Genomic DNA, 11,218 nt, shown 5'->3' with positions numbered 1-11,218 from the left:
TGTCTCCAAATGGAATTTATTCGGGAAATGTTCCGCGCATGTACTCCGCAAAGCGCTCCGTTATGTTTGATGGAAAAATGGAGCTTTTTTCACAGAGTAGCAATTCTTGTAATTGTATTCATTTGATCGTGTCATATCGTACTTACAATGAAAAATAATCCCTCTTTTGATGAGCAAAATGAAACTCATGAAGCAGAAAAGGATCATTATGCCGTAGTCACGTCTGAATTAATCGAGTTTTAATTCTATCTCCGTTTCGGTATTTCCGAGAAATATCTCATAAAACCTTTGTTCTGTCCCCGTAATCACTTTGATATGCATTTTGTGACTTTTATGTGTAACCCGCGTGGGCTTTATTTCATAGGAGTGGTATGGTTTTTATCAAACACTCTTTATACAGATATTTCACTTTTATGAAATTTTTTGTTTGTTAATTAGCCATTAAAAACCCGACTCGTAAAAGCTATATAATTTATTTCCACAGTAATTCAGATTGCTACAGTTCACATTGGTATATTTTAGACAGCTTCAGTAAATAATGGCATTTTCGCAGATTTTACGATAAATTGGAATTAGCCATTAAAAAACCGACTCGTAAAAGCTATACCATTTACTTCCACATTACTTGAGATTGCTATATTTAACATTGCTATTGTTAAGACACCATGAAAAATCGATGACATCATCGCTAATGTTGCTATAATTTGGAAAATACTCTCCCTAAGGTCGGCTATTTTTATGATGCATACGTAATTTTGTTTCAATGATAAGATACCAAGGAAATTTGCGACATCAACTTTTTTTTCATACTTACAGGTTTTTCTTGATTTTAATTAAATCATTTTGGTTGAATGCATTCTTTTCAATAAAGAATACATATAGCCAAGAATGCCAAAGCAATGAGGCCTTTAGAATATAATGATGGGTTCTAAAATGATACCGTTAGACGGGACGAACGTTTATTCAAAAGCACCCTGCAGATACTTTTATAAATAAATATTGAGCAATTTTCACCTCATATCAAACTATCTTATATAAATTTATTTCAAAATAATCTTGAGAAATTTCTAAATTAGCAAGGATACTTGCTAATGTTCCTAAGCACGGATAAGATAGCACATATAAACTGAGACATGAATGTGATGATAACCCTCGCGAGAGCATTGGTAGCCAAACAGCAAATGTTTGAGCAGAATAGCGGTTGAAATGGATTTTTTAGAATAGTCCTCCTCCAAGAGAGAAAGTAAGATATCCCGTAACAATTTATTTTAAATATATCCATTTCAATTACCCTAGTCCTTCACGATTCCTTTCCTCGGATCTGTTAATCAATTTCATTTAAGCCATAATCGTAATAACCATTCAACGAGTGTGTACTTTATGTATCATTGCAATGAGCAGATTCTGTACTGTTATTGAATGAAATGACGCCTTATATTTATATTTTCTGTCACTCACTGCGTTCATGAGGCTTCTGATTTATTCTTGCGGATTCGAAAAAATTGAGGCCGCATATCAATCTTGTATTGCCAGCTCTCCTCATGAAATTAATGGACGTAAGAATTTAAGAGGGACATTCTTACATAAGGCAGTTATTTATAATTGGTATAGTTAGTAATGCGCTGTTGTAAATACTTCAATACTTCAAGGATTTTCTTATTCTAGTAATTAATTGTATGATATTGAATAAAAAACTTCAATTAAGGTTTCTGTACTGTTATTGAATGAAATGACGCCTTATATTTATATTTTCTGTCACTCACTGCGTTCATGAGGCTTCTGATTTATTCTTGCGGATTCGAAAAAATTGAGGCCGCATATCAATCTTGTATTGCCAGCTCTCCTCATGAAATTAATGGACGTAAGAATTTAAGAGGGACATTCTTACATAAGGCAGTTATTTATAATTGGTATAGTTAGTAATGCGCTGTTGTAAATACTTCAATACTGTAAGGATTTTCTTATTCTAGTAATTAATTGTATGATATTGAATACAAAACTTCAATTAAGGTTTCTCTGGACAGAACAAAATAAGAAGTCGCCAAATGATAAGTTGGAAAAGCGTACAAATATTTTTATTAAGTATTAACACATTCTACAGATAACCTTCGAAAAAATTATGTCGAGTAAAATCGTAAAGAGGCTAAATGCACTCTGCAAATTTCAGCTCAGTTATAGTCAAAAGTCGTTTGATCATGCATAGCGAGATAAATTGGTCGGCATATGGCTCAGTATCTTACCATCTCTTTTAGTGTGTCTCTATAGTTGTTACCGCAATATTTTCTATCTTCAATTGCGTGAAAGACAGTTGCGAAAAAATTCCGGTTGATCTACACTAAAAGCTATATTCGAATATTCACTGTGCAGTATTACTCTTACACGAATCAGTAAAACTTACATGCACAGTAAAAACTAACTAAGTCCGCTCCATGTACAAGATCAGTTAAAAACAATATTTATCCTTGAGCTTTCCTTTACATACTTCATAGGTTGAGGTTGCTGGAGGAATAACTCAATAATCTTGAGTTTTACTTGAAGGATCACTAGTGAGCTGGATTCGTAGACATATTTTCTTCCACTTGCTTTTTTGTTACTGTAACTAGGTATATGTTCACGGTCGCAATTGATTTTGAAGGGATAGGCTACGATAAATTGCACAACCGTTCCTATAAGTTTTACGTTAATCAGGAATAACTATATATTTCCTGCCAGTAATCGCTAGAAATAATTGTGAACTTATGTGATCTTTTAACGGAATAGCCTGAGAAAATCTGCAAAAAGTAATGTAAGAAACTAATGTAATTAAACATGAGGTAAAATAAGCAATTAAAATGTTTACACCAAATATGTGAATATATATATTGTAACTAACAACTTGCTCGTATTCTTGGTGAACTAAGTAGGCCAAGGCTATAATCATCTACTAACTTTTGGTATCTCTTACCCCAAGAGTTCGAGCATATCGGCACATTTCGCTTGACTCAGGGTCAAGGCTACGTCTCACCCGTTAATGCCTGCCTCTTGTTCCCTCGAGGGTGAATACATTTCGTCCCGAATGGCTCTTGTAGCGTTACCTCCAGGGAAGTCCCCTCATTCTCCGTACTCTCATTTGAATACGTGAGGCGGTAGTAAATGCCTCACAGCCTGCATTATTTCTTCTTATCTCTACTCCCAAGTGGCGTGTCCTCGGCAGCATAGTAATATAAACTGTCTTGGAAAGTCACGTAGCTTTAGAAGTTGGGTATGAGCTTTTTCATGAGCTTTATCAATCTCGACAGCCATTCATGGCCACGCTCGTTCCGTCAGATGTCCCGCTCAAAAATATTGGAGAGAGAACAGGCATATCCATTTTGAACAACAAATACACCCTAACAGAGAAAGTGAGACTAAATGTAATAACTTTCTTCTGAAGCTGATGTTTAGAGCCGGAGATTGCGATGGGCAGGGCACATCATGAGAAGGGAACAAGAGGCCCTATTTAAATAAGTCTGGGCAGAAAAACTCTGATGGAAGCCGACCACCATGATTATTAAAAAAAAAGATGGAAGGATGAGGTGTTGATTGATATGAGAATGGGAGTCAGCGAGGAGGACGTATTAAATTGGAGAAATTGGAGGCAGACAGTTGGCGAGGCTAAACACCATCTAGGTACACATTGCCATGGGAATAAGAGTAAATAAGTAAGTAACTTCCTTATTGGCTGCATTCAGCATAAATTGTCATTTTGTCGGATTTGAAATAATTAACAAACTCATTCATGAATACGATTAGCTTAAACATTAAAATGGGGCTCCACTTGTGCTAGATATCTACATCTATATAATATCCCGCAAGCCGCCTAAAAGGCATGTGGCAGGGGGTGTTAGGACACCAGCCGTTTAGGTATAATCAACGTAGAGGCATTGTTTAAAACTTCTTAAGCGTTAATTTAATTTTATCATAAGAAAATTTCACAGATGAAAGGGTGTAATTGATGCATCAGAATTGGATCTATTGAAATTAGTGATCACTAATTTTAAAATGCCGTTATTCTACGGCTGCAATCATGAAGTCTTCATTGGGTAATAAATTTAATGCGACCTTTTTTATTGGTACTTACCCATACGGAGAAACCACTTCCAGAATTGGTAGGAACTTTATATGAGTCCAACCACAGCTAAAGATAAAATATTTTATAAGAAGTGATTAGTGTGCCTTAGTGGCTAAGCTCAGAGGTATGCAGAAAATACTCTAGAACGTTTTTTTTTCCTTTAAAAAAGGAACTGAAGCATTGAGTAGCTTTAAATTGCTGCAATAATTACACTCAGACTCATGGCTATGATTTATAGTTTTGTTAATTTATACTTACTCAAATAAAAACTGTGCCATCTCCAGCCTCGGTTTCAATTTTCACATAAAGATATTTAGAAGTGCAGTACAGTCTCTGTAATCCGAACCTGCGGTAATCCGACACATCCAGTAATCCAGCGAGCAGGGCTGGCGACCTCCCTTCGGCTAATATAATTTCGTCAGTTTATAATGAAAGATTTTAAAACATAGTAAGTACATATGTGTTTGCATGACCTACCGAAGCGGGAAAAGGAATATTCTTTGCAGAGTCGCAGTGGTGTGCAGCAGTGGTGTAACTAGTAATATGCTGTGGGGGGATGGAGGAGCCAGTGGGGCGATCCACCCCCCATGAAACGGGGGATCCGGGAAATGTTTTTGAAATATGATATGTTTGGAAGTACATTTTACATCATTTTGGCTCTTGAAATTCAACTGTAAGCAGATGCAATCATTATGTGTCAAAACTAGACAATATTTTTTTTATTTCCCTGAGACTTTGGGGTGGATCTATCCCTCTCATTTCCCCATAGTTACTCCACTGGTGTGCAGGGGTTACTTTATCGACCATAATCGCTATCATAAATTTTTTTTATCTACCTTAACTCAAATCCTAAGCAGTAGGGAGATTTGATGGTCACGTTGTGTATTTAATTGCAATTTGCAATTTAATTGCCTTAAAAAGTTTTTTGTGCATGTTTCCTGTACGTTTCCAACAGTCCATTTTCGATAGTCCGGTTATGCCGAGGCTCATAATATTATTAGTGTAGCTCAAACAAATCTCTGGGATTGCGCTTTGCGCATTGGTTTAACAATATAAGTTATTATTTTCAGGCCTAAAGCATTTACGATTTCGCAAAACGGTTGTGTTTCTAACGTGTTTACGAAAACACTGGGCAAAAGAGTAAACTGTCTCTGGTGTTACGTAATAAATTGGCAATATACCAAAATGAAACCTGGAATAGGCTTGACTTGAAGTTTCATTAGAATTTCTATATCCAACAACCAAAGCTGGTACTAGGAACTCTGTAGACAGAACTGTGGTGAACATCAAAGTATTTTGTATTGAAAGTACAAATCGGGCATAAGTGAGTTTAAAATAATATAAAATGAAGAGTACTAACACACTTCCCCTGTAATGATGCATTTGATCTCGTAATTTACAATTTTATGACCAAGATATCTTCATTGTGTATCCGATTGCATGGTTTGCTATTGTACGCGGTGCACTGATCGATAGGGAAAGTTATGAGCCGAAGAACTCGGCTTAGTTAGGAATCAGTGGCATTGGATCCAAGATAAGGACAAGATGGGGGCTGAGTGGGGGGTAACCTCGCTGCAGTAGTGGGGGTCCGAAAAAATTAATATTCTATCTAGGGTATGTTGGATATCTATATATATAGCTATAGCCCCCATATCCCCTCTCTGGATCTGTCTCTGGATTTTAACATACCACAAGCGTATTAAATAGGTCTTATGTTTGGAGCTAATTTGTATTTCAATTCGTTAAAGCATATAAATATATCGGAAAATATAACTAAATACTTTCAAACAAAGAGGCAACCTCTAAAAATTTCGATTTAATCCAACATAGTCCCTTAAGCCTCCCATAAATCCGCCTCTTTTAGGAGTGGTTTACGGCAGTGTATAAAATGGTGACTTTTCCTTAAAGATGCTTCTTTGAAGAAAGGCTGTTTCTTCGGCGTGCAAGCCACAAGTCGGAGCCATCTCGTAAACCTAGCAAGGTGAGAATGACCTTGTTGGCCGACATTTCAAATCTCAAGTCGAGGGTCATTCTAGAAAGCACTCAAGATTTCCCAGTTTTCCTGTGATCGCGGTCATGCAGGAAGGGAAAGATGTTGTTTTTATGATGGCCCTCATGTCAAGAGTTGAAACGTCGGTTGGTGCATATTATTTGGATGATTCACATCACTTTTATATATGTTTTTATACACATTACCATTATGTTTCATTTTCCGTAGTTTATTTGATGTTTGTTTTAGTTGCTTTTTTTAATTCTTTATTTTTTGTTGAGTTAGCCCCTTGGTGACATTTATAACACAATGGATTGTTGTACCAGAAGCCATATTGAGATGTAAGGAATAAATAAAAACCATAGTGTCAAGTGATTTGAAGTTATTATAATTGCTTTAATACGTTAAGGTCAGCGTTGAGCCTCTTCCGCTAGTAAGGGGACCCCAGAAGATCTGATGAATCATTGTTGTAACAGATCCAGTGCGGCGGGCGTATAAATCTGTCGAGAAACATCTTTAAAGTGCTTTCTAATTTAAAATCCAGGATTAGTAACAAGAAAAGGGGAGGATTAATTAAATAACAACACCCCAATTTAACATATTATTTTAATGCTTTAAACGCAAGTGAAAATATAACCCCAAAGCCTTAACCAATACCTCACTTCCTGCAGTGTAAAGGTCACGTAAAACTCGCCGGCATCCATTCCTTGATTCAAAGGAGAGTGGGTCAAAATAATTGGTTACATAGTCAAAAAAACACACGTATTCTCACCCTAAAAATGAGTCCAAGTCTCTCAGTACTTCAAGTAATTCAAGACACATAAATCTCTTTCAAGACTCCTTATTTACAGAAAACGATAACATCCCCTTCAAGTTAACTCTGATAGTACATATAACACATTTATACAATTATAATTTCCGTTTTCATTATTTCACATGTTACATTACATGAAAAACATTTTTATTTCTAGTGTATTAAATATATGCTCATTCCATGAAGGAGAGGAGAGCATAGCTTTAGTCATTCCAGACAGAATATGCTCAAATATCCTTCATTCTTCCAGTCTTAAGCCGCCCCCTAGAACAATTGGGGTTAGCTGTGCGAATGCTGCTTCAATACTATGTAACAGCCCCAGGTGCCCATACATTTAACATGAACCATTTACAATTATGCGTATTATGAAGGGTATATAAATAGAACCAAGGTGAGAGGAGCAGTAGTAATGCTCATTTTCACATCAAATTTCGACAGATGGAGTTAACTTCACTGGCATCCCTTGTTATTTGATCGTTACTGTGTTAAGTTTGACGAAAAAGATGCGTGCAAAATGCTTATATAACTGTTTAGCCATTTTCATTTTTGAGGAAAAGAAACTGGATTTTCTTACTTAATTTAAACCTTGGAACACTCGCCACAAATTAGTTTCAAATGTATTTCTGTGAATACGCAATAAGGAAATATTAGTCTTGCGATTGGCCATTGAGCTTAATAATTGTTAAATTATTCAACGCATTTCAAGAGAATGACATTTGAATAGTTTTACATATTAATTTCTGCTGCAAACATGTAAGCAATACGATAAGATGAGAGGTGAGGGTATTATTTTTCACAATGGAAGTAACTCATGTAACTTGCCTGCTCCAAAACTCTCAGTAGCTTCGCAGAAAAGGGCTATTATAGTTTCTCTCCGCCTCTCGGAGATTCCGCGAATGGAATATGAGCTGAATCCTATTCGATAGCGCAAGATGGATCATGCGGCAGACGGTAAACGTTATGAAGCCCGCGAATCGGAAATTTTCAAGGGCACAGTCCGGAATCCTAAAGGGCGGAACAGTCGCAGTATATCGCGTTACCAGACACAGTTCTCTCCGATGCCCGCGTTCGCTGCGGATATGCGCGCCGAACGGAGCTTCAGAATGGATAATGCCAGCGTCGGCGCGTGGCGTTGAAGTAGTGTAATTGTGTTGACCCTTCTGAGTGCTGCCGAGGGAGAAGAGAGTAGTCGGCGTGATTACTCGCGTGCATTTTGCATGCGGGTCTGGCGGCAGTGATATTTGCGGAGGAGGGATAGAATTGCTAGTTGAAAAAAGGAACATGCGGAGGTAGTATGAAAGCCGAGACAAAGGAATATAGGCTGTGCCATTGTTTGAAAAGCTCTACAATTCAGGGTTTTCATTGATTACGAATAAATTCCCACGAAAAAATAAATAAACCGTAAATTGGAAATATATTTTCTTTCGTTCGTTTTTTGTTATTGTAGGTATTTTAGTTCGCGGTAAGGATTGATTTTTAAAGGGATAAGCTGCACAACCGTTGCTGCAAGTTTTACGTTCAACAAGAATAACTTTGTAATTTACCTCCAGTATTTGCACGGAATAATTGTGAGGTATTGTGATCTTTTAAATGGAAAAGCATGAGAAATTCGCTGCTAAGCTATGTTTTATGCATACTGTGATGAAAATAGGCGGTATAATTAGTTAATACGATGAGAACATATTCCCTGAGCAACAGCTGTTGGTCTAATTTAAAGTTATCATTTGATTCAGATATCTGAAATCGGGTATTTCACAGGTAACTTAGTCACTCTCTACTCATTCAAAATGAAGGAAAATATTGAAACACTCTGTTGCGATTTTTCCCTCCAATTTTACTCGCTAACTTGTGTTTCGTAGCGTTTTTGTTCGAATTAGCAATGGAGCTGTGAGCATTAGGGCATGATGAAAGGCATTAAAGTATTAGGAAGAAAACCCATTTCTCATTTTTATGAGCTTCCAAAGCTTGAAATAATCATTTAACTCAATTCTCAAGCAGGTTATCATCATTGTGTTTTCGGATAATAATATGAAATAATTTCCTTAATTCTCAATGTGATAAAAGGTAGTTAACCTTTCAAAATTTGCTATAGGTTCAAAATCCCGTTTGATTCACTACCAAGAGCTTAGTTTTTATTAATAATACGCTTTAAGGGTGAAAAATAATGGTATGTAGACTTGTAGTTCCTTGATTATGAGCCTGTATATTTTCCAGAGATGTGAGCAATACTGTGCTTGGTAATCCGTCTGAAAATATTCAAGACACATCGCAATTTACGATAATGGGTGAGCTTGGCGCAAAGAAAATACCATTTATTCCTCAATTCGTAAAAGGTCCTACCCCAACGTTAACTGCGCCATTCTTAAATCTAAACATTCATGGCGTAGATCATTCCGGATAGATAACCCGACTGCCTGTAGATATGGGCTGTCGAATTTATGGTTCCTTCCATCGAGATGAATGTCACAGCGATTAGTACGAGAAAAAAACCTTAATCAATTTTTATTTTCACTCCCTCCCTTTTGTAATGTCCCATATACTGATTGATCTTTTGCGAGAGAGGGAGGTGGTCACATCAGATTAAAGGAATCTGCGCCGCACGAAATGCGATAACAGGTCCCCACTGTTCTCGAGAGGGAGAAAATATAACCTATTCCACTTTTTTCTTTCTCGTTTCCGTGCGGAGGATGGGTGCACTGACGAAGTGTACAAAACATTGCCGCGAAGGTCACTGTGCCCTCGTATCATTCCTTTCGCCCCCTTCCTCCTCCGTCTTCAACTTGAGTTGCGCCGCCTGATGTTCAGCTGTTCTGCGAAGGCACCGCGTATGGTATGGTCGCCGCGGCCGCCCTCCGCTCCTCTATGTCCATGGCGGCCTTCATTATGGTGCCCATGTAGTTGAACAGCGCCACCCACGCCAGCTCCAGCTCGTCCGACCACGTGGCCTCCAGCGAGGGTTTGATTGCCTCGATGAACTGCGGCGCGATCAGCTATATGCAGCCATCACGGAAATAAAAGGAAAAGCAGAGTTAGCATTCAGTATGGTATGATATTTAGAGGAGGCGACCGACAGCTATGGTAATTTGTGCCATGAGGGAAAGGTATGGAAGGAAAGGTGGAGAGAAAGTGAATAAGCATCATATTTTTTTATCATTTCCTCCAATTTCTATGCTAAATTGTGTTTCATAAATGTGTTCCACGTTATTCAAATCAATTGTGTTCCACGCTAAGTAATATTTTACATACTGGAATATGAAGGAGCCAATGAGCTCAATCGTTATGCATCTTTTTTATTAGAAAGTGGTTGCCAAATGGATATCTAGGTACATCATTTTTGTGATTTCGGTATGGAGATAATTTGGAATGGTAAATAATAATAAAATTTGGTAGAGAAAAACCAGAAGTCTAAATCAAAGTGTGGACTTATAACTTTATGACTTTGATGCACTGCGATGCTATCAGCTATGGAATTGATGTAGGTGAATAGAGTTGAATTCAGGAAAGCAGTCTACGTAATGTCGTGTATAGTTGAGTATGGGGCCGTATTTAGCTTCCATTGATATATTCTACTAGTTATCGTACACTTGTTTCAGAGCGTATATCATCAATATTATACGAGATGCATTCATCACTTTTGTCACTGAGGACTTAAGTTTGCGGGGCGCCAAGGCAAATAAAAGTAAGAGCTGGTATGCATTGAACACGCCATAGGAGGAAACAAGAGTTGTCCAATTTTCTGAGTGGATATTTAACTTTTTATTACTTCGATGAACTGGTATGTGATCAACTCGACAGAGAAAAAAGGAGAAATGATTAATTTTTTAGGTAGTATGATAGGATAGAGAGATGTTTTAGCCTAGATCGCAATCTTTTGCTTGCTATCATATTTTTTTCGAGCTCATTTAATCTAAATTACAGAATATTTTTAGCCTTTTAAGTTACGATATGGAGGTGATAGGATAAGAAAATGAATGTTTACTTAAAAATGAATGAAGACTAAGATGGAGTAGAAGGCATAAAATTTTGATTGATTAAAAAACGTGGAATAAGATTAACTAAGCAGCTACAATGGAAACGGGGAGAATTGCATACGTTGCAATGAATTTAATGCAGGGCAAATTCAGATAGTGAGGGAGGTCTACCTTCATTATATTTTACTAATTTTCATGAACTGGTTTCCGAACGGATATGGCCATGATTGTTAAATACACCTGCCCTTATGGCCAAGACGTAATAAATAAGCCCCTTAAATATTCTTAAAAATCTAAAAAGAATAACTTTATTGCCTCCAATAGGTGCAAGATGATCGTTCAAGCAGCCAATA

At 37.2% G+C, this 11,218-nt stretch overlaps 1 protein-coding gene across 1 annotated transcript in view; it reads right to left on the bottom strand.

Annotated features, from left to right (window-relative positions):
• Nucleotides 1–6,668: 6,668 nt before the first annotated feature.
• The window catches only part of LOC124157833 (non-symbiotic hemoglobin 1-like), a 196,440-nt gene continuing 191,890 nt past the window's right edge, over nt 6,669–11,218 (bottom strand). The window contains exon 4 of the mRNA XM_046532868.1: nt 6,669–9,884. Coding sequence (XP_046388824.1) covers nt 9,696–9,884 — 189 coding nt within the window. The 3' untranslated portion in view covers nt 6,669–9,695. The remainder of the gene's footprint in view (nt 9,885–11,218) is intronic.

The sequence above is a fragment of the Ischnura elegans genome, chromosome 4 (assembly GCF_921293095.1).
Source record: "Ischnura elegans chromosome 4, ioIscEleg1.1, whole genome shotgun sequence".
Taxonomy (NCBI): domain Eukaryota; kingdom Metazoa; phylum Arthropoda; class Insecta; order Odonata; family Coenagrionidae; genus Ischnura; species Ischnura elegans.
Note: the sequence above shows the minus strand (reverse complement) of the source record. Positions and strands in the feature narration are given on the sequence as shown.